Below are 24,612 nucleotides of genomic sequence, written 5' to 3'. Positions count from 1 at the left end.
CTTAATAATTAATCTTGAAAACTGCTTTATGTTCTGATAAACTTTAAATATCAACCTCCCAGCAGATGATAACACTATTGTATAGAAAAGAAAAACCTGTCCCATATCCAATTCATATTATATGCTGACTACCTTTCAAACTCCCCCTTTTGGAAAAATCCTAGACATGAGCCTAAACTTAAACTTTCTACAATTTATCCCCAAGGTACCATGATGGGGCTGGTGGTTAAATAGCCAGAAAAAAGGGAGTAGAATCCCCTTAAAATTGGAGGCCAAGCTCCTGCAGGACTGAATATAGTCTAGTACTTGTGTTTGGCTCAGAGAAGTGGGGCTCTTTAGAAAGAGGGAAAAATCACAGTCCCCTGCGGGCCCAGAAGCAGTTCATTAATGTTATACCAGCAAAAATTATTTTGGGTACTACTTTCAGAATGAGAGATGCTGATTCCTGTGATAGATTTTTGTCTTTTCAGTAGTATGTAGGTGCTGAAATAATTGAAGAAATGGGGACTATCCAAACCAACCAATAACTTAAAAATTCTGAATTCCTGGTTTAAAAACCTCAACAGAACTTGTTGCCATTCCTTTCTAGCAATAACCAGTGTTGCCAAATAGATATGTCAGACAACAGCCAATGACTCACTGTCTCAGCCAGTATCCAAAGGTATAAAGACATGAGTTTAGTACAGAAAGTCAGCCAGTTACATCATACTAGTATACATTTCAAAATTGCTGTTTTTCAGATGGGAAGCATTTTGGAAGTTATTAGTTAGAATCACAGAATTTTTAGGGGACCTTAGAGATCACAAAGTTAATATCTATGGATTCCATATATTGAACTGGATTATATGGAATATAAGAAATACAAATTCTCTTGAGTCAAATTATCTATTGCTAAGCTAGGAAACAATGAACAATAACTGTACCCAGTAACCTGATAGATTTCTCTCATGAGTCTTAGTTTATGAAAATATCATATTATGATTCTTTTAACTCTGGGTGTGATTTCCATGGACCATAATAATTGCTAACGTACCATTTTCCTTACATCTCATAGTAGCTATTCCTTACTATATCTAAGGAGTAGTAACTATGGAGTCCTCATGCTATGGAGTCCTCATGCCTTCCCTTGAATGAATGATTTTGAAGTAGCAAATATTTGGTAGAAGCTTTTGCGTATAAATTTACATTTCTTTGAGTATAACACTGATGACATTTGATATAGATGACAGAGAAAAATGCAGTCATTCAAAATAGCATTAGATACAAAGAGAGACATGAGAGAGCATGTAATTCAATATTAAAAATGCATATGATGCATAACAGCTTGATATTTCAGAAACAGTATCTGTATCCTGTTTGCTTTAAACTATGGAATATTTAATAAGAACACTCATTTTTTTTTGCACACATGTTAAGTCAATTATATCCAGCCACAAAAATTGAAAATAATATAAAACAATTCATACAATATAGCATTAAAGTAGTTTCCCCACTTGCATGCTTTTTTTTTCTTTTAAAAAGTCAAGCAAATGGTTCTAGACAACCAAAGTACCATGGAGATTCTTGATGAATGGAGATGATAATGTTGACATGGCTAAGGCCATAATCCACAAATGGAAAGATTCCTAAGTAGGAATCTTGCTGAGGTTAGGGTTAACCAAGTCCCAACATTTTCAGGTTACAGACTTTTAAAAGGTCAGTTTTTCTAGGTTAACTACTCATTTTTTGTCAATATTCTGTGTCATTCAAAGGTATTCTGAACAACCAAATCCCTTGTGAATTAAGTAAAAAACAAAGCAATAAATCCTGGTTCTCAGTGTCTTTTGAAAAAACCACACACCCAAAAGAACAACATAGGTCTATTTTATCACAGTGTTCCTTTAACTCCAGAAGGGAAAATAAAGGTTCCATTCCTTCAGTAGCTAGATAAAAGCTTTGGTTTTCATGCAATACTTTATTTGAAGCATGTTCATTGCTATTGTAGGCAATAGTACCAATTCCATCTCACTCTTGAAAGACAGGAATATGGTAGTGGCGGTCATTTTCAGTCAGAAGGCAGATCTCAGGCCACTCCCTGTGGCGTTCCTCTGGATAGTAGACTTGAAAGTCTCTGGTATTAAACTTAGATAGTCTAAACACTTTTATTCTGACTTCAAGAGAGTGTCCAAGAATCAACATGTCAATCTGGGACAAAGATGAGAGAAAGGTCACAAATGTACTATATAATCAAATTTCTGCTTTTCCACCACAGTGGAGGAAAATATTTTAATGAACTAATTTGTTTATAGTTGCATATGTAAGACTATGAGTAGGCCAAGAATTAGGAGCAAGCACCCAGAATTTGTCTTAAACCATAAGTGAAAATGACAGGAATAACTCTATACATCATGAAAAGATCACATTTTTTGGGGAGGGATTATGGAATAAGGATAAATAAAAAATGCAGAAAATGTACACAAAAGCTGAACTGTCTTCCAATTAGTTTTAGGTTAACTTACAAACAATTTATATAGGAAAAAATTTTCTAGACTTCCTAAGAAAAAACAAAAGAGCCAAAGAGGAGTAAGGGGGAAGAGGGAAGTAATAAAATTTTAATATCTGAAAATAAATAACAATACAAAATACACAATAAAATCATACTTATTTTGAGTATTCCAAAGGAAACAATTAACTTCTGGTCAACCTCTATTATGGGCATATAATATTTCCCTTGAAAAAGAACCATTAGGGATTTTTTAGAGACTCCATTGTGAAGGATCACAGATGAGGTACCCCATGGTTACAGATCTCAGGAAACATTTAACTATCATGGGATAGTTAAATATAGTATCTTTTTCTTAAAATCATATTTTAACAGAGCTTTACACATAGCAGTAGCTAAATAAACATTTTTGGATATGGACAATGTGGAAATTTGTTTTCCTTAACTGGGCGTAGTTGTCACAAATTATAGGGTTTTTTTTCTTCTTTTTATATGAGTGGATAGAAATGCAAAAGAAAAAAATAAATGCATGTTAGTTGAAAAAAAATTTGGTTTAAAAGTAAATATTTGTTGAATTGAACTACATGCTACCCATACCCTCATGTATTGCCTCTAATGTCACTCATCTTTTGACATTTACCTGTTGTAATCCACATGTATCACCTATAAAATTCAGGTGATTCATCATGAAACTTAAAGGATCTGAGGATGTTTCCCTGGAAAACAGGAGGTGATAAAGACTAGGAATGGCCTTTTCACTCTTCACTTGTTCGTATACTTCGATGACTTGATATAACATGATGAATTTTAAAGCTTCATACAGCTTGTATTCCAGGCTCTCATCAGAAAAAAGGTAGTTACACATGTTCCCTCTCTTGTGCTGGTCCTTAATACCACTAAACTCTGTCCACTAAAAAAGAAATTTTAAAATGAGCTTAAGAGGGTTACAAAAACTGCAAGAAAGCCTGGACTATCATCAACAGCCCTTAAATATCACCTAACTACATTGTGGTACTGTGCCAAGTGATGTACTCAACAAGCTGAACAGACTCTGACCTTAAGGAGTTTACAGTGTAAGTCAGTGTCCCTAAATCACTCAAGCTTAATTCATGAAACAACTCAGTTTATAAAACACTGCCCATTGCTATGTAAAAGATGTTAAGATTCTAGGGGTCTGATACTTTTCACCATCATTCAGAGGCAGGGGAAATTCTCAATGAAATCATGTTCTCATGATCCTCAAATCAAATCTCATGTGCTCAAATCACTGAATGTTGTCACATAAATTTAACTGTGTCCAACTGTTCAGAGTTGGATGCTACTAGAAGCAAGTAGACTATAAGTCAGATAGGTCCTAGTGAAAGGGAAGGTTGTCAGCTGCTTCAGAAGTCAGATTTGAACCAAAAGCCCATTTGGTAAGAAATATCCCCCTCCTCTGGGTCCTCTACCAACCTACCTTGGAACCCAGTCCTCTCTACTGGTTTCATTAATGAGCTTAGTGTTCGCAAAGTTGTGGGAACACAATTTCCTAAAAGTCACATTTAAGATGTGCACTAGTATTAATTACTTGGACAGATTTTCTATCTGGCACATTAAGTTCTGATGATTCCTCTTTAAAATTAGGGGGTAGAAATAGGTAATTTCTACGTTTCCATTCGATTCTAAATTCTACGATTCAATAACGGAGAGAGAAGAATGAGAGGCAAATTACACCACTGTAAAGAGCAGCAGGAAGGTAGAGTGGGAGGTTAATAACTTCATCTAACTTAAAACCTTGACTTTGACTAATGGGAACAGAACCAGTCCATCTCAGGACACTTTGTAAGGTTACTGCCCGATGGATTCTGATACATCCTGTATTATCAGGGATTGTCTCAATGTCAAGCTAATTGACATTTTAGAAAAGGAATTTCCTTTCCAGACAATATTTCCCAACTTGGGGGCTGGAAAATATAGTCAGTAGACTCATGAGGCACATTTAACTACACCCCCTCCTCCGTATAAGTTAGGCTAATTTTTTCTTAAAAGCTATTGAAGCTATCCCAGAAATTTGATTTACTCAGTGTACAAAGGCTTATAGTACTACTGTAGCTTCCTGGTCATCTGGGTATGAAACAGCCAGAATACAAAGAGCTAGCATCCCTTTCTAAGGCTTCAGACCACAGACCAGTGGCCTGAACAAGACTGGGACACTGTGAAAAACTGAATCTATGCTTTATCCTGGATGAATATCTCTTCCTTGCCCTGAGCATTGTTCCCTGGTATGGTTAAATAAGTCCAGTTTTGTCAACTATTCAATAGATTGTAAGTGTCTCATTTCATTCCAATTTTGGATCTAAAGTACCAGGAGATCAGCCTGAGTCAGGCACAGGCTATGACAATACGAAAGAGAGACAAAGCCTCATAAGGTCAAACAACCTGAAATTCTATCTAGTCTGTTCCTCTCATCCTCTCCATAAGAAACTTAACAGGAACTATCAGAACTTATATCAGAGAGGGTAATGATCAAATCAATACAGAACATACAAATCAGTATCAGTATTACTGAACTACCATGCATATGTACAATTAGGGACTTATTATTAAATAATAAGCATACAAATCTATCAAGTATCTATCAATCTATCAAAAATCACTTCCATATAACAAAAAAATGGAATCCTTTATAATAATCCTAAAATTACGAGACATATGGTAATCCAAAGAAAGAAGATCATGATGGAGCCAACAAATATTTATTTGCAATCTGTCTTAAGCTGAGGGAGGGAGGAGAGGTAGGTAAGGAAGGGAGAAGAGGAAAAGGGAGAGGGAGACAGAGAATGAGAGACAAGACAGATGGGGTAGGGAGAGAGGGGAGGGAGAGCACCATGAACAAGACAAGTAAACTGCGTTTGACTAAATAAAGAGACAGAGATAACAAAAGAGACAGAGACACTCAGAGACAGACAGACACACACACGGAAAAATAAGACTGTAAGATAGATTTTTTTTCACCTACATATTGGAGCAGGACTGGGACATAATAAAGATAAGCTGCATTATACTCTCAAGACCTCTCAGTAGGGAAAAAGCCCTGACCCTCTGGGCTGCTCTCTCTCAAATACCTGAAAGGAAGGGAGGAGATACAGGAGCAGTACCAGAAGGCTCTTGTCACTACACGGAAAGGAAGAGATCTATTCAGCTTTTTTGTGGAAGCAGTAAAACCTTGTGGGTATTTGCCACTTGACAGGATGAAGAGATGTGGACCCCAGACAGTAAGATAAGAATGAATGGAAGAAATACTTTCTTCTGTACTCCTTTAAGTGCAACACAAACTAATATGCCTAAGACCAGGAACCAAGACAATGAAAGTGGTGACAGAAGGGGGACAGATTACTACTTCTAAATGTATTTTCATCTTTCTAGCCTGTTTCCAAGTACTTACCTGACTCTTTAATAATTCAACACATTTACGTAATTTTCCGAACACATTTGGACCCGTGTATTTCTCAGGGCCAAAGCTGTATTGTTGAATCCAATTACAACCTTGGGAAAAAAGTAATTTTTCAGGAAGCTTGGGGAAAAATATAAATGTTATAAAATAGTTAGCATTTTGTCACAAATAAGAAACACAACAGATACAAATCAGATATGTGGTTTGACAAAATTATGTGTCTTCCCCCCCATAGTTAACCATGTTAAATAACTGGTTGTCATCCAAGGATATAGGTAGAGTACTATTTTTAAAAAATGTATAGTTCTGCACAAGGCACATTTTTATTTAAAAATTTTACAAGTTCTGACAGTACAAACACAACAAACAAAAATGTACAGAAAACAGATCCAATCTATTTCATTAAAATATTTTTAACAAAAGGCATGTGCTTTTGGGAATGATTCACCTTAACTAAGCAATTCTAAAACATAAGACTAACTTTAAAGAGAAGATACTATGTTTCTAATACACTGTGACCCTCCTCACTTCCTCTCTGTCTTTAAACATCTTAGTTTTAGTTCAGTAAAATAAATGGGTATTAGAACAAAGGAATACCTTTCAAAATTTATTCTCACTCAGTAGAATTTAAATCATACTTTAAAAAATTTTCTAACTGTAAGGGATTGTGAGAAATAGAATACCTATGAAGGGAACTATATATAAAGGGAATCAGCTACCTTATTATGAATTTTAAGGAAGAACCCCAAAAGGTCTTTCTGGAATAGTTTGAACAGTTTTATATAAGAACCCAGAGAATGGATTAAGTGGCATCTCTCAGGATTCTTTTCAGACTCAGATCATTTAAAAAACAACGTAGTTGAAATGAAGGTGTTTCTGCTACCATACTCCACTTCACACAGAACTATATTAGAAGTACTTTCTGACTTAAAACATTACATCATACCTTTATAATGTCTTTTTCTTTCATCCAGGATGGAAGAGAGAGGCCCTGGCTTAGTATCTGAAACAGGACTGATCTTAAAGCATCATAGTTATCTCCTCTGACTTGCCGAATACATTTAACATGATGACGCCAAAAGAGTTCCTCATAAGCCTATTACAGCAAAGGCAAAAAATATATTTTTGTAACTCTGAAAGGGAAGAGGCTAAAGAAAGGAAAAAAAATAGAATTTACCTGTGGAGCCTCAAATACAAATGGAAAAACTTAAAAAATACCCAAGTTATTGTTTCACACTTGTATTGTTTCACATTTCAATGTGGAGGAATATTATTTTTGTTGCTGTTCAGTTGTTTTTAGTTGTGTCTGACTCTTTGTGACCCCATTTGGAGTTTTCTTGGCAAAGATACTGGAGTGGTTTACCATTTCCTTCTTCAGCTTATTTTATAGATAAGGAAACTGAGGGAAACAGGGTTAAGTGATTTGTCCAGGGTTACACAGCTAGTAAGTTTCTGAGGCCAAATTTGAATTCAGGAAGCCATCTGCTTGACTCCAGGCCCATTTGCATAGATTCCATATCACACAATACTAGAAAGCCAGTACCTACAGAGTGGGGACCATGAAGTACAGACTATAAATAATACTGAGAACTTAATGGCCACCAAGGTACAGTTGCCTATATGTTAAAAACAAAAAGAGTGATTAGGGAAAAGTTTAGAGCAAAATCAGGTAAGCACAGTACCACAAAGACCAACGTTACATTCAAGTGATTTGACCCAATGCATGGAGGGATATAATCCCTGGCGAATTCTTGAGAAAGAAAATTTAAAACAATTACAATGAAAATTAGTTTGAGAGGTAGGAAATAAAATGTTAAGAAATGGTGTAAAAGCAGGATGTAAACTCTCTTCAGAACATTCTTCCTGCCTTGATTCAAGAAAAGCCCACTGTAGAAAAGACTACATATACTCTACATATGCTACACTGAATTCCTTTGCCTACTTGAAGAGAAAGGGTCTTTTTGGGGTAATAATTATGTAGATTTTGAAAGCAAAACACATGTTTTTAAAGGCTTAGTTGGTCAGCAGGACAGATTTTAACCAAAACACCCAAAAGCTTCACTCTCTTATATCTACTGAAAAATCTGTTCCGTGCTATGCCACCATTGTAACCACTTTCAACCTTTATTCCTCACTACCTCCATTTCCCTTATGTATTTCAGAGAGATCAGACCAAAAATATTTACTTTCTAAAAGGGTAAAGACAAAAAGCTTTTTTCTCATTTTAGTATTAGAAATTATAAGAAATTTACTTTATTTACAAAAACCCAACAGCTAAGATTTTTTTATATACAATGACCTTGCATTAAGGATTATATACACATTCTCTAGCACCTACAAAAAACTGAAAGGGGCCCCGTTCAGGGGGTCAGAAATCTAATTAAATTCAATATAAACAGCATTGTTCAGCATCTATTAGGTTCATGTACTAGAAGTTGAAGATAGGAAGATAAAAATGGTAGAATCTCTCTGCAATAACCTTATATAGCCTACTGTAGTAAGGAAGGGAATTATAATACTTACTCAGTAAATATTAAATATTAATTTCTCCCTGTATAACAAGACTCCATCTTATGACTTTCCACCTCTGCCCAGCAGGTCACTCGGCCTGGGATTCACTTCCTCTTCATCCTCACTTTACAGAATGTCTAGTTTTCTTCCAAGTACATCTTGGATGTTCTTACCTAAATGAGGTTCTTTGTGATCACTTCCAACTTTTTCTCTTGTCTGAAATTATCGTGTATGCACTTCTCTGCTTATATGTGTATTACACCTGCTTTCCCCCTCCTCCAGAATGTAATCAGGGGCAGGGACAGTTTTGTTTTGTCTCTGTGTCCTCAGCACCTAATTGCTACTTAATAAAATGTCCAGTGAATTTAGCAAACATCTATAACACTGAAATTTCCTGAATTATGGAACCTAATTTAAATTCTTAACAGCAACCACACTAAACAGTGTCTGCAGGAGAGTTACGTTAGCTTTGAACTGAAAATGTAAGACTTAAGGATTTTAATGAACAAAACAGCAGTTACTTGTATGTACCCTTTGGAACTACTTGGGCTCCCTAACAGTAAATAAAACAGGATGGAATTTGTTTCTTTCCTGCTTTTAAAAATACCTTCCTCATCAGCTTGGCTTGGCTAGTTTCTCCTTTCCATTCTCTTGCACAATAACCAAGAAGATCCACTTCTGCCTCCACGCTGAGGTTTTCTAGACCAAAGTGAACACAAAAAGTTGTTAATTTCTCTTTTCTTCTTCCATCAATTTTCCCCTCCACTCCCTTCCATGACAGGACCAAGAGAGACTGTAAAAAGAATATTTACTTTTGAATTTTCTCTGCAGGTATCCACTCCACCTGAAATGTTAAAAATACAGTAGTGTCAAATGGTGATTTATAAAAAGCATCTGCTTCAAAAAGAGGTTTTTTTTTTTAAAAAAAATACAGAAAATGGTAAAAGAACATACCATTTTAACCGATGTCCTAAATATAAATATAGGCTTCTGAAGTGGCAGAGGGCAGCAGCAAGAAATGATATGCCCAACATCACAGGTCCTTTTACTGTCCTCCATGCGACATCTAAGGCTTGGTTTGTAACTGCTGTCCAAGGTTGAACTTTATGGTTCCCTACAATTAAACAATAGACGGATGGATCGACAGATAGATAAGAATATATGATTTAATCTTTGTGTTTATTATTTCAAAAATCCATAAATTTCATTAACCTTTCTTACATAGTATAATAATTACTAGGTGCTACAGTGGATAGAGTGCTGGGTCTTGAGTCAGGAAGACTCATCCTCTGACTTGAAATCTGGCCTCAGATACTTTCTAGCTATGTGACCTTGAGCAAGTCACTTAACCCAGTTTGCCTTAGTTTCTCATCTGTAAAAAAAAGAGCTAGAGAAGGAAATGGCAAACCACTCACAGTATCTTTGTCAAGAAAATCCCAACGAGTTAATTGTTATTGAAATGACAGAACAACAATAAAAACATTAAAAAAAATTTTTAGAGATTCAGAACTCTTGATAAAAAGGTGTGTTGTAAATTCTGTTGGTTCTTACTCTTGCATATATTAACATCTTCATTCAGCAAATATAAAGGAATTATAAAGGAAGTATTTTTCTTGCTGTTTTGTTATCTACAATAATTTCCTTGTATAGGTTTGAACTAATATAGGTCACTTCATAGGTACCTTTATAATCAGTAAGAAAACACACCAACAACTACCATGGAGCTGGTTTCCTCATACCTAGCCAAGGTAAGAAAGAATAACAACGATATTGGTCTCTCTATACTGGTCAATTGCAGGTTAACAACAGTGATGACAATAACAACAAACACAACGGATACATCTGGTTAGACTTGGCTCCTTTCCGCAGCAGGGGAATTTGCAGACAGAAACAGCTATTAAGATTTAATGAGTCCATTAAGTGCAGCCCTTTACACCAAAGGAATTCTACCCATCCATTAGTTTATCCTTAACTGACCTGATCATCATCAGTGGGTTCCAAAGTGTCTAGAATCCAAGTATCCTAGCTTAGTATATTTGTAAAAGGCTCCAACTCCATGTCTATTGTGTATGTGTGTGTGTGTTTATGAATGTATGTCTGTATTACACACACATACACACACACACACGCAGAGGCATCATTTTTCTTTTTTTTTTTTCCAATGAGATAAGGGGTTATGCTTTGGGGGCAAAATAGCCTTGAATAATAAGAATAGTTCATATTTATATTATATATATATATTTATAGAGTGTTCTATAAAAAAAAAATTTAAGGTAGATAAAATACAATTTTGCCAGCCCCAAGCTGGGAAAGAGTAGGGACTTTTTTCCTCATATTTCTTAAATGGCTTACATTCTTCAGTTACCCATTCAGCACCCTTTAGGGAACATACACCTTGCTTTACCACTATTAAGGTCAGTAAGATGACAAGCTTCAAAATTATTTGGGGTGAGTTCAGGAACTGGAGGTACTATCATCAAAAATGTTAAACAAACTGCATACCACATGCTCTCTCTGATAACATATTAAACAGGAACTTTGATGCCTATCACCCCATGACTGGGGATTTAAGGCCGACTTGGCTGGGTTATATACCCATCTGTGAATTTGGTTTTTACCAAAAAAAATTCTTTTTTAAACAATTAATACTTATAAAATCCTCGGCTCCTGCCTTTAAAAAAATTATGGCTTAATCAAAGATGGCATCTGCTAACTAATTTTAAACATGCTGGGGTTTACATGCAAAACGAGAACATTTTGCATACTATTTTATTATGCGCAGACCACATAGAAGGCATAATGTATCACATGTTAAGTAACAGTGTCATGGAAAAGGCTAAAGTCAAAATGAGGAAGAAACCTTTGGAATAAGAACAGCTCTCTCTCTCTCTTCCAGTTAGTTACATAATAATTTCCTCTATTTCATTTGATTCAGTAACACGCAAGTGATATAACCACAGCAAAATCCACATTAATTTGGATTTCAGGTACGTAGAATTGGTGGTATGGTATAGGTTGGAAGGTTACTTTCAGACTAAAGACCAAGAAAGGGCTGGTTAAGCAAACTGAGAGTAGAAATAAACATTTCTGGGAGGTTTTAAAACTTGCTAAGAGGATTCCCCACCCCTTCAAATACTTAAAAGTGATTATTTACTTATAACATTTAATTATCTAATTACAAAATATTCATATATATCCATTTCTTCACAGAATTTGGTAAGCTATAAATTGGCAAACTAGCTATAATTACAATGTATAACTAAACTCTATAACTCAGAATGGCCTTACCAATTAGTCTGAATTAGTGAGGTTTCACTCTACTTTTTTAAAAAGCCACATTGATAATTCACACATAGGGAAGAAAAACAAAACTTTTAAATTCAGGGGAAAAAACTCTGTTACATAGTCTGTTCAACTTCAAATGCTTCCATTTCTGATGTCAGTAAACATTTGAACAAAATATTTTGAACAGCAGTGAAAAACATTACACAATTTCACAAATTCACATCTATAAGATTTCACTTGACCATCCTGTGTGAAAAGAAATATTCTATAAATAGGAGAATTATCATAAGCATACTAAAAAGAGTGTTTCAGATGTAATGGTCTATTTAAAGAAATTAAGAGCAGATAGATGTCAGATGTCTGCAGGTGTTTCTCTCAGGGACATTGTGAGGATCACATAAGATAACATATGTAAAAAGCTTTGGAAACCTTACCACACTACATAAATGCTAGGTATTATTCTCTTAAGATGCAATAATTAGCTAAATTAGCATTTACCCATTTTCTAAGAACAGAAGACCATCTCAGTTTATTTAAAAGACTGAAATCATGAAGTAACATAGTGTATACAATGGAAATTGAATGCAAAGTTGTAGTAAAATAGTACAATTAGGATTTTTATGACATGCATTTTACAAACTTTTTTGGCTTTTATTATTTGCTTTCAAAACCATGGAAACACCTCCTGGCCACAATAAATTAAAATAATTAAGATAGCCTTGCAGTCTTGTATTACTATCTAAAGAAGAATGTTACATTCATTATTCAGATGCAAACATACACAAATATATATATGTATGTATATGTTACATTAAAGTTCCTAAGGAATCCACTGAGAAATATTAGGCATCTCTACAATGAAACACCAAACTTTAGATTACAAGAGCACTTTAAACATGTCATACCTGACAAATTCCTACAAAACAAAAACAACAATGCCCAAATCCAACCCTTTTACTGCTAGATCATCTACTTTGACTAAATAAGAATTAACTCTCAAAGGATTAGATAGATTAAATTAATTCTTGAGCTTCTGACAAGTTGCTACCATAGATCTGATTGAGGGAAAAGTTAATATCCCTGATTCAATGTCAAGACTGATACCTCTCTTCCATTTGCTATTGTAAATGCATCCTTACTTAAAAAACAATTCTCCAATTTTCTCCCTTTGAATAAAGTTCTACCATCAGAATCACAAGAGGGAAAAAACTGAAATCATCACAGAACTGAGGACTAGTAGAAGATATATCTACAGTCATTTTAACCTTTGGGGAAGAAGGAACACAAGCTCAAGAAAGGAATTTTAATATCCTAAAGTCAATTCCATGTAAAATTTGATTAATTTCTTAAATCCATCTCTCAATGAGAATGACATGAGTCCCCGCAAAAATCTGAGAGCATGTTATTAATAGATGATATGTGATTATTTAGAAAGGTAAGTATGGTGATTATCACATATCAGGAAGGAACATAGGTTCACTAAAAAGTTATAGTGTCAGTCTTATTTCCTTTTTTAAATATGGTTAATAGACTGGTAGATCAGGAGTCTGATATAGGAATAATGTATCGTTTCAGAGAGTGACAGTGTAGAGACTGGTGCAGTAAACAGGGGTTCTAGTCTCTGTTCTATCACTGCCTTGTTATATGACATCAGACAAGTCCTTTCACACCACTGGGTCTCTTCCATATAGGTAACATGAGAGGGATGGGTCAAATGATTCTTAAAGACAGCTCTAACATTCTAAGATTCTAAAAAATTCATTTCACCACTTCACAATCTCTCATGATGTTTTCATGTAGGTATCCTTATTATATCTTGATCAGCTATGTTTTAGAGATTCTTACTCATGTATAGAATATTCTACATGGTCCCTGAGCTATCATTTGTAATCTGTGAATATGATAGAAATAAATGCATAAATACAGGTCTTACTCTATGGGAGAAAAGTGAAAGGCAAACTTAAAAAGTTTCTGAACTGACGTCCAAAGAATCAGTTCAAAGAATTATATCCCATAGAGTCAGGGACCATTTAGTGTTCATTGGCCAGTTTTGAGTGTGTCAAGTTACACCCTGATGTAAATCAATGTTGGCTTTATTTATTAGGACTAGGCAATGAATTAGTATCTGGTTTGCTATCCATAGAAGTCTGGCTCACTCTTTAATGTTGCAGGTGGACTCAAATATGGAACTTTTCTTAGTCACAGGAGGGAAGGAAGGGGTTGTTGCTACAGCCTCTTTCCCAGCTTCCAATTAATCATATTGTTCCACATGCCTCAACTACATAATCAGTCATGTTGTCCTCAACCTCATAACGTCACCAAGCGTATGACCAATTATATTATTTCCCTACCTACTCTGCTCTGTTCTTTGTTCTAATCTTATAAAATGGAATTGAGTCCCCATATCAGGGTCTTTTTTTAAAATTGAGGCAAGCCATTGACTCCTTTATTATCATGCTCAGGGCTCATGCCCTGTTAATATTTTGCTCAGGAAACTGTGCCTCAGTCTACCTTTGTTGAATTTTACTCCTGACAATATATAAGGAGCCCTGTAGGCCATGTAATGACTTAGTTTTAAAATGCAATGAATTTTATTTTGTTGTATTTTTATTTATTTTGCTAAATATTTTCCCATTACGTTTTAATCTTGTTCCAGCTGCCCGCAGGAGTGTTGGTGCATGTTGTGTATTTGACATCTCTACACCACTCTAAGTAAAGTCCAAGTGAAAACTTGTATATCTTTAATTCTAATTTGGTGCTCCTTGCACTGTTAGAAGATTCTCCTTTGCATAACTCTTCATTATTTAAAGCCTTGACCACAGCTATAAAATTCTACTTTAAAATGAATACTGAAGCACACAGTAGGCATTAGGTCTGAGCTAGTACTAAAGACAGCAAGTAATAAGACACTAAAGTCATAGCTACTAAAGCCAATTCACCCCTCACAACTAGACATACAAACTGCTTGGCTATATGCACTAGTAAGTTCCCATCTTTCACAAATACTGCCATTCAAAAGAGCTTTCAACTATCTTTGTATTTATCCTTAGTAAAATAAAGATGGCTATTACACTACATTTAAAAATTTAAACTCTAGAATTGGGGTTCAGGTGGCAACTTCTTACATTCTGTTATGCCATTTTTTCTGTAATTTATAAAGATTCAAAGAAAAAACGAATATGCTATACACACTCAGGTTTTTATTATTCTACATCCTTTTTAATGACAAGATAACCCTATAGAGAAAGTTGGCAACATTATGTTTTGGCATAGCATTTGTCTTCAGCTGTAATGCTTTGACTTTATGACTTTTTTTTTTTAAAAAAAAGAGGATTGTTTTTCCTTAAATGTTCATATTCTACTTGAAAGCAAATAAGTATTTACTTCTCTTTAAAAACAGTGAGCTATTTCTTAATTATTGATATTATAAGTCTAAATTTTATTCCAGTCAGCAGGTTATTTCCCCAAGGAGATAATTCCTTTTTAAACTTAATATGAGTCCAGCAGCATAGAAGAGTTTAAACAGGATCTACAGTTCTCTGCCATAGATAATATAGCATACATACTTTCATAATTATCCTATCTATCCTACCTTTCACCTTGAGTATTACAACAAACCACCCTTTCCGAATTTTGAGAAACAGATACAGAGTTTCTTTCTTTTCCTCCCTATAAAACAGGTTGCTATGGTTTTTGGAAGATTTCCATAAAGAATATTTGGAGATACACAAATAATTTTTTAAGAGAGAAAAATGAAGTATTGTTCATTTTACTTCAACTTCCCTTATTTTATTGACATTTCAACTTCAATAAATATCCATTATTACCTTGTGCATGCAGAACACTGTACTAGGTACTGAAAGAGCTTAAATAAGGAATGATCCCTGCCCTCCTACAGTTCACAACCTATAAAACCATAGACTATAAAACATGGAGACAAATAACTATAATGCTGATAACGCATAACAATCAAATAAGAAATGCATAAATGTTGGGTGGCCCACTTGCGAAAATTCATGGAAGGGCAAGTACAAAATTGCAAAGAATAAGAAAGAGCATGGGAGGGAGATCTTCATGGCAGGAGTGGAGATAAACATCTATATGAATAAGAGCACAGATTCAGCAATGTATCAAACTACAAATTTCACTGGACAACAAATGAATCACTGATGTGGCTAATTGTTGCAGCCTGATGAGATATCAGGTCCTGATGATGTCATTCAATACATCAGCTACATTTCCTTGCATTGTATCACTGTAAATTAAACAAGCATGGCATTTACTTCTTCACTGAAGCCACTGATAAAAATGTTGAGCCTCAGTGGGTAAGGTGAAATTCAATAGGTATGTGATTAAAAATTGTCAGAGTGATACCAATTACTATTTGTGTAACCATAAGCAAGTCATCGGACTTCTCTGGACTCCAGTTTCCTTATATATAAAATCAGGTTATCAGACCAGAATCTAGTCTCTTAGTTGCTGGATATCTCTAAGGTCTTTTCCAGTTCTAAATACTATAATCTTAAATGAACTTGGAGTCAGAAGGCCAGTCCTAGAACCTGCTTTGCTAATTACTATTTTTTTGTCCTAAGATTTGGAACAAATTACTTAACCTCTGAGTCTCCGTTTCCTTATCTGTAAAATAGGGATACTGAAACTTAAATGCCTACCTTCATATAGGTATTGTAAAGATAAAATGAGTGGGTTTTTTAAAAAAATAACAAAGCATTTTTAAACAGAACTATTCTCGATATTCTCACTCCCACTATCCTCTCCACCTTTCCACCCACCCCAATTGTACCAGACTGCCAAAGTTTTTTTCTGGAGACAATCCCTCTGTCCTATCTCTTGAACTTTGTTGTCTAACCCAAAGCAATCACTCTGGCTAGGCAGAAAGGGAGTTGCAGATAGTCTTTGCAGTGGGAAAGAGTATTTCATGGAATGACAGCACGTGGAAGAAGGTGGGGTCTGCTGTATACCATATTCCTGAAACACCCTTTGCTAAGTATAGAGACAATTCATCTGTCTCTTCCTTTAGATTATTCTCAGTTGTTAATCTTTATATGTTACCAAGAACAATGGTTCCAAATGAAAACAAAAAGGAATGGTTCAACAAAATTATGTGTATGAAGGAATGCAATATCTTGGACAGATCACTTCCTTTCTCTGGTCCTCAGGTCTCTCATCTATAAAGTGAGGGTGTGAACAAGATGATCCTTGAGGTTCTTCGCAGGGAATAAAAGTCTTAAGAAGTAAACTTTCTACTCAGTTTCATTACAGCTACTAATACTATTAGATACACTAATAAAAGAACTTGGAAAAAAATAATTATCTTCTAATTTCATCCCATCTCAGACCACCCATCATGAAACAGAAAAGTCCCATCATGAAGCATTCAGTAATACTGTCCTGATACTAGGGATCTCATTACATTATGAATAAAATAATATTTCCCCACAAAGAGGGATGCTTAGGCATTTTTATTTTAAAATGGAAAGCCTGTCAAGTAGTTAATAACATCAGATAACAGGTTCACATAATGGTAGTAATAATGTACACATCTATGAGATCCTAGATTTTAAAGGCAGAAAGAGACATAGAGATCATCAAGAGTAAACAGGCTCAAAAAGGTTAATGGAATTGCCCAGAATCTAAGGTAGGATTTGAATCTGGGTCTTCCTAACTCCAAGTCCAGAATTCTGCCCTCCCTCACTCAAAACAAAGTCAAGTGCAAGTCATGTCATTATTTCTCTGATGAATGGTCTTCTTCGGCAAGGAAGCACGAACACATACAACATCACAACGCTTTAGGATTTAAGAATTAAAAAGAGAATCAATTATATTGAAATATAGTCTTCATGATATTAAATGAACAGGTTCATAGACTCCAGGTTTAGAACTCATTTTAATTTTTCAATTAAGTGATTTGTCCAGAGTCACACAGCCAGTCAGTGGTGGATTTCAACAGGTCTTTTCTGACAGCTCTCTAGCCACCATGAAAGTAAACGTGACTTTCAACAGACTTTCAAACAGAATAGCAAGCAATGCTAGTCATTCTTGTCCAAAAATCTGTTTTGATTTTTTTTATGTTTTCTAAATTCTACCAAAGGTGACATGAACATCAAACTTTCAACAGGAAACACCCTCCTTTCAAAAAATATGAAAACAAAATGAAAAGACACCAAGCAGGAAGTCATGTGATTCTTCAGGCTGTAGCTGTAAAAATCCTTATAAGCACATCTAGTCCCCGATTCACTCCATTTTCTTTCTCTTGCTTCTCCTTTGAAATCTCCAAACACAATCTGTGTAATATGTCTGACAATCTTTATTGTCTATCCTCCCCAGGTCTCTTCCAGACATTCTAACTTCTTTCCCAAGCCTACTTTTTTATTCTTAGTATAAGTTTCTCTCATCACAATTCTCTTACCTCAAACTACCTAACAAAGTGAAAATTTACCATCTATATTTTCTACTTGGGGTGCGGCATCTTTCTCCTATTTGTGACCACAAATCCAGAAGTGAGAATAGGGCCTAATCAAAGGTTACAAGGAAATAAGAAGCAATTTAATTTACCTGAGTTTTTGTGGCTTTTTTCCCCCTACGATAGAGACATGACAAAGGTTTAATTCACCCTAATTTAAATAATTTTTAAAAGTTCCATAAAACTTTATGTGACAAATACAATTATTGTTAAATATGTCCATTTTTTTAAAATTACAAACAGTGAATTTTATTTCAAATTACAATTTATTGCAAACAGTTAAGGGAGGTAGAGAAAAAGGAATAGGAGAAGAGATATTCCCCCTCTCTGAGCCTCAGTTTGCTCATGTGAGAAATTAAGGGTTAGATTAGCTGTGACCCCTAAAGTTCCACCCAGTCCTAACATTCTATGAGAATTTGAGAGATATGGGGAAGGAAAAGGAGAGAAATACAAGTGAAGAGGGAAGGTAAGAAAACCACATAAAGCTAGCTGCATAGAGAAATAAAAGACAGAGCTGGAGAGAAAGGGAAGAGGGGATGAGGAAGGGGTAAAAGGTGTAAGGAGGGGCCCCAGTGGTGGGAGGTAATCTGTTTGCCACATCCTGAGCTGTCTAACAAAAGATTCATCTTCAGTCAAGATTATTGTGGACTGGGGACAACCTAAGACTAGGAGTTGGGAGGTTTGGTATTCAAATACAATTGATAAAGGAGTGAAGTATTTTTTTTCTCTTAATGGAAGACAAGGGGCTTATATATGTAATGTTCCTTAATGTATTAACATATGCTATACATCCTCAAAAGGGGGAATAATGTAAAAGGGATATGGATCCAAGAAATTGTCCCTTTACTTAATCAAAGTGGGCTAATTCACCAATTAAATTTTAGTTCAGTCATTCAGGAATAAAGATAAGATCTGGCTTACTGACCTTGCCTGGATACATAGCCAAGGACTGGAAAGGGAAGTTGTCTTAGAAGTTACAGTTGAAAGGGACCTGAGGGATTATCTATGCCCACCCCTTCATTTTATAGTGAAAACAGAAAATGATTTGTCCAATGTCTCACAGGTAATATGTAGAAGAATTAGGCACTAACACCCAGTTCTTCAACTCTAAAAACCTATGTTTTTTCTACCATTCCTTGTTGCCCTCCAATGCAATGTGAAGATTCAAGGTTAAGCCCTTCACCACTGAAGTTGGTCAAGCTGTTCAGAGCGCTTTCTATTGAAATATGCAAGAGAGGGTCTTGGAACTAAGCATTATTGGCTCTGTACCACTCTGATATGATATAGAGCTCTTTAGCTACTGCTCCAAAATCTTCAACTATATTTATATGAGGAGGGGGACAGAAGAGAGGAGTTTAAGAGAGTTTACCTGAGCTCCAAAGCAAAGGCAGTGGCCACAATAATATTATAGGGGAGACCAGATACAATTATTCTTTGTGTTGAACCTGTTCCCTAAGCTACAGTTTTCTTACCCAGTCCTATGAACCCTGCCCCTTTATTTTGTGTATAGAATTTGTTGTTGTTCAGTCATTTCAATCATGTCTGACTCTTTGTGACCCCACTTGGAGTTTTCTGGGCAAAGATGCTGGAGTGTTTTGGCATTTCCTTCTCCCAATCATTTTACAGATGAGGAACTGAGGGAAACAGGGTTAAATGACTTACCCAGGGTCACACACTTGGTAAGTGTCTCTGGTCAGATTTGAATGCAGGAAGATGAGTTTTTCTGACTCTAAGGTCTAACACCTAGCTGCCCTGTGTGTGGAATAAGGAAAGCTGTAACTGATCACTAGCAATTACAGAACACCTAAACCACCTTGGGAGAGGGTGAACAGAGGTCCAGGAGCCCTTCTCATAGGAGGAAGAAGCTTGCTATTTTAACTTGCTAACTAGGTGCTGAACTCAGTGTCTAAAGGCATGCAAATGCTCTCAGTGCCTTTTAAATTGGAGAGCCCTGGAAAAAAGTCCTATTTCCTAGTTACAATCCTGGGGTTAACTCTGGTTTTGCCTGATTTAATATGTAATCATTTGTATAGCCAGTTCACTGAGTTCTATCAGTACATACATCTGGGATAAGCACTGTAGATGAAGAACAAGCTGAGTCCAGAATTGACAGAGAAGAGATGGGGCTGAACTGCACTAGAGAAACTGCTCACTGCTTTTAATGACCTGAAGATATTGCCCAGTTCAAAGGCTTATCTTTTTTATACAAAATATCTTTCCAAAGAAGGTGTGGGATTAGATATTTTGGACCACCACAATTTGCACATAATCAAAATGGTGGGCGATTCTGGGATGAGTGGAGGAACAAACTTGGGTCCAAACAGGCATCAGCAGATATATACGTATACACACACACACACACACATATATATATACCTCCAATGATGACCATAGCAAAAGAGTAATGAAGGACATTACTGTGGAATTGTATGTGGTTCAGAAGCTCTGAACTAGACAAAGGCCTCCAATAGCTTGAGCAAAGCCTGTGGAACTCAATGGAAAAACAGACACGATCATTGCCAGGGCTGACAAGTATGAACAACTTGTCATGTAGGAAGCATCTACATCCTTGAGTTTGCAGATCACCCAAAATATTGAAGTAACTAGTGTCACTACTGATGATGACTCAAAACAGGTTTTGTAATCCCCAATGCTAAAATCTTGAGATGTTTATTTCCTTTCTTTTGGCCATATCTACCAGATCTCTTGGGGAAAAAAAAATTCTCCCTCTGCACCTGAAAATCCTTTTATCCACCCTCTAGTCTCTGCCTGTCCCTAAAAGGCAGCTTTGTGTGTTTAACTCTCCATACTATGGTAGGATCATTAGGACCCACATCATTGCACTGAGAAGACAACTGAGATCCTGAAGTCCAAGCATTGGACTAGTGAGACCAGGGCTGGGTCAAACTAAACCTTTTCCCTTCTTTCTCCTTGTCCCTCACCTTACCCTTAGGGAATGGCAACCCTGCCTCTACACTTCCCAGGAAGCTAAAGGGCTCTCTAATCACATTTTCTTTAACGATTGAGGAAGGGGCCTGCAATTGGGGTTAAAATTTTCCTAAGTGAGAGGTGCCCAATGCATCCTTAAATCCATAAAGTGTTCTTCAGTCAGAGACGTTTAAGAGTGACTGATTTCTCATGGCAAAGGGACCATCTGAGTCCTACCTATACCCCATCCACCCATCCTAAAAGGAAAGCTTTAAAACAGATAAGACTTTTTCAGGCCTTAAGGTTACAGGGAGAAAATGTTTGGGTTATTTGCTGAAGCAAATCTCTTAACTCTTAAAGATTCACAAAAATTTCAGGAATATGTAATTCAAAATACTATACATAAGACTACAAGTATCAAACAGGTGAATTTATGAATTTAATATAGATTCCATAGAATGGGATTTAAGTTATTAAAAAATGGAACAAATGTTTTTAGGGCAGGAAGTTGCAAATACTTGGAGGAGAACTTACTTAGCACTAACCTAACTTTCCCTCTTCTCTAGCAGCTTTGCTCCTTCAAGCACCCTTTGTCTTCCCCTCCCCTTCATTTCTATTCCCCATTAATTAATTTCTAATCTAATTTCTAATTAACTCCATTAGTCTAATTTCTCCCATTAGAATGGAACAGTTTATTGAGGTCAGAAGTGTCTTCTTTGCTTGTATTTGTATTTTCAATGTTTTAGCACATAGTGCCTGGACCATAAGTGCTGAATATTCTTTATCTATCTAAAAATAAGGACAAAGAGCAGTATATTTATGTCATATTAGCAGTCTTTCCACCTTCTTGAGAAACTCTGAAATAAAATGAATAGAATTTTTTCTTTATTTACTGCAGAAATCTTCACAATGAGTAATCAAAATCAAAAAACATGAAAATACTAAAAGAAAAATATCTTCTTTCATGGTTTTATGTCAGAGTAGGATCCCAAGTTCAAGCATTTAGAGGTGGAAGGAACTTCAGAGATTGTCTAGTCCTGCTCCTTCATTTTTAGACATGAAGAAAAAGAGGTTCCAAAAGGGGATGAGATTTTACCACAGTCCTACATGTGAGTAAAAGAGATGAGATTTAAAGTCACTGTGGGTCTCTGTCTCCCCATTAGTTCATAGTCTAGTTATCAAAGCCATTCTTTGGCTAGGTGGTACCGTGGACAGAGTGCTAAACCTAGCCTCAGATATTTACTAGTTATGTGACCCTGAACTAAATACTTAACCCTGTTTGCCTTGGTTTCCTCATTTGTAAAATGGGCTGGAGAAGGAAATGGCAAACCACTCCACTATCTTTGCCAAGAAAACCCCAAAAGGGGTCATGAAGAGTTCACATGACTGAAACAGTTGAACAACAAAATAGCACCTATCTCTCAAAATTGTTATGAAGATCAAATGTGATAATAACTGTAAAGCATTTGGCACAGCTCCTAGCACACAGAAAGCACTACAAAAATGTTAGCTATTATCATGTGTTCTCACTATTAAGGCTGGCTTTTAGTGTGTACTCTTAATATGAGCCGTATTCTGTTACCTAGTAGTATCTTCATATTAAAACATTTAGAAGACTCCAGTCACTCAGTGATTATGTCTTGAAGTTAAGATATTTTTATTTTGGAAAGAATGACCAGTAAGATTTTCAGTAGCATGTTCCATCATGAAACCACTTCAGGTATTAGCAGACTGACTACAGGAATTGGCATGTTTTATTTGAGACTCACATTAAACTAAGACCAAAAGAATCAAGTTAGTGAATAAAGTAAGGATCTGCTCCTTGACAAACACTGAGAGGATTATTTTAAGCAACCCTATAAGTTCAATATTTCCATTACCCTTTTGCTGAAAACACATTCCTAAAAACATTCAATTCTGCCCATCATTTTTTAAAAGGAAGCTTGATTTTTTTTTCTCATTTCTTTACTACTGGTCTTAAAACTTGGGTGCAGAACACCACAACACTTTTGTACTGAGAGCATGTATACATGGCCTTGTCAAATGTTTAAGTGCTTAAAAAATAATAACAACAAACAACAACAAAAAGTAGTCTATTTTCAACCACCATGATGAAGCACCAATTCTCTAGAAGTAGCCATAAAAATATATACTGCACTTAATAAGTTTCTTTTTTTGTTTGTTAGTGTAAAGCTGTTATTTCATTGGTATAAAGCACTCTCAGGATGGAAACTCTTTCTACCAAAGCAGATCAACATTTGCTTTGCCACAAAGGGAGTTGGCCAACGGCACTGAGAAGTTGCAATGTCACACAGCCAGTATTGTCTGAGGTCCAACTTGAATCCAGTTCTTCTATTTGCCGGGTCACAATGTCTTCTCAATAAATTTCAAATTATTTCAAAATCTGTTCTAAGTAAAATACTAAAATACTATTGTAGTCTGTTTTCTAGCAACAATAATCATATAAATACACAAAGCAAGGAAAGAGAGTGTAGTGATTGCTGAGTAGCTGGTCGTCTCCAAAGTATTAGAAGCAGCTGGTGGAGTTGTGGCTAGAACTCTATGCCTACGGAAGACCTGAGTTAAAATCCAGCCTCAGACACTTATTAGCTGTGTGACCCCGGGTAAGTGACTTAATCCAGTTTGTCTCAGTTTCCTCAACTATAAAATGGGGATAATAATAGCATCTACTTTCCAAAGTTTCTGTGAGGATTAAATGAGATAATATTTATAAAAAGTGCCTGGTACACAGTAAGCTTATTCCCTTCTCTTCCTATAATGGACACTAGGCTAGGCGTCAGGAGATTGGCTTGAACTAGTCAGTGATTTACTCAGTGTCAGCTCCCTGTAGCCTTCAGTTTCTTCATCTCTAAAAATATATTTTAGAACTGGATGATTCCTAACATCTCTTCTGGCTCTAAGATTTGATAATTTCCCATAAAGCACCTAAATTTCACATCATTCAGTAGACTATTTAGGGAATGATGACATGTATGTACTTTACATAATTCTAAACCATTGCAAAATAACTGTGAAACTCAACTGAAGCCAAAAGCATGACTCAAAGCTTGTGCCACAGGAAAGATCTACTAAACACTTTCCGGAAGATTTATTGTACCTTGACCAAAATCACAAAAAATATAGTAGGATCACACTGAGAGCACGTATCCTTAGTATTCTGGGTCTTATAAGCCAAGGAGTCCCCAAATGAGTTTCACTGCATAGTCTTTCCTAAAAGTCAAGTCCTACAATAGTGGAATATCATACACACTGCCAGACTGGTCACTTTATCATGAGTTTTTGCTGAGCTGTTTTTCTTGGGGGGGCGGGGAAGGTAGCTTTGCCCATGTGTTTAGAAATGACATTGAAGTAAAATCAAAAGACACCAATAAAACTTATTTTTTAAATCAATATTTTAAAGTAAAGTCCCCTGATTATGAGCCTTGAAATCCCACAATGCCTAAAATAGAGCATAAAAGAAAAAAGAAAACA

General features: G+C 35.7%; 1 protein-coding gene across 1 annotated transcript in view; it reads right to left on the bottom strand.

Annotated features, from left to right (window-relative positions):
* Positions 1–1,355: 1,355 nt before the first annotated feature.
* Positions 1,356–24,612, bottom strand: part of OTULINL (OTU deubiquitinase with linear linkage specificity like) — a 37,054-nt gene continuing 13,797 nt past the window's right edge. Inside the window, exons 2-8 of the mRNA XM_072605446.1 lie at positions 9,381–9,540; positions 9,239–9,270; positions 9,034–9,125; positions 6,862–7,011; positions 5,907–6,035; positions 3,123–3,392; positions 1,356–2,184 (exon numbers count right to left, since the gene is read on the bottom strand). Coding sequence (XP_072461547.1) covers positions 2,005–2,184; positions 3,123–3,392; positions 5,907–6,035; positions 6,862–7,011; positions 9,034–9,125; positions 9,239–9,270; positions 9,381–9,540 — 1,013 coding nt within the window. The 3' untranslated portion in view covers positions 1,356–2,004. The remainder of the gene's footprint in view (positions 2,185–3,122; positions 3,393–5,906; positions 6,036–6,861; positions 7,012–9,033; positions 9,126–9,238; positions 9,271–9,380; positions 9,541–24,612) is intronic.

This window comes from Notamacropus eugenii, chromosome 4, assembly GCF_028372415.1.
Source record: "Notamacropus eugenii isolate mMacEug1 chromosome 4, mMacEug1.pri_v2, whole genome shotgun sequence".
Lineage (NCBI taxonomy): Eukaryota > Metazoa > Chordata > Mammalia > Diprotodontia > Macropodidae > Notamacropus > Notamacropus eugenii.
The sequence above is the reverse complement of the archived record's forward strand: the minus strand, read 5'-3'. Positions and strand labels throughout refer to the sequence as shown.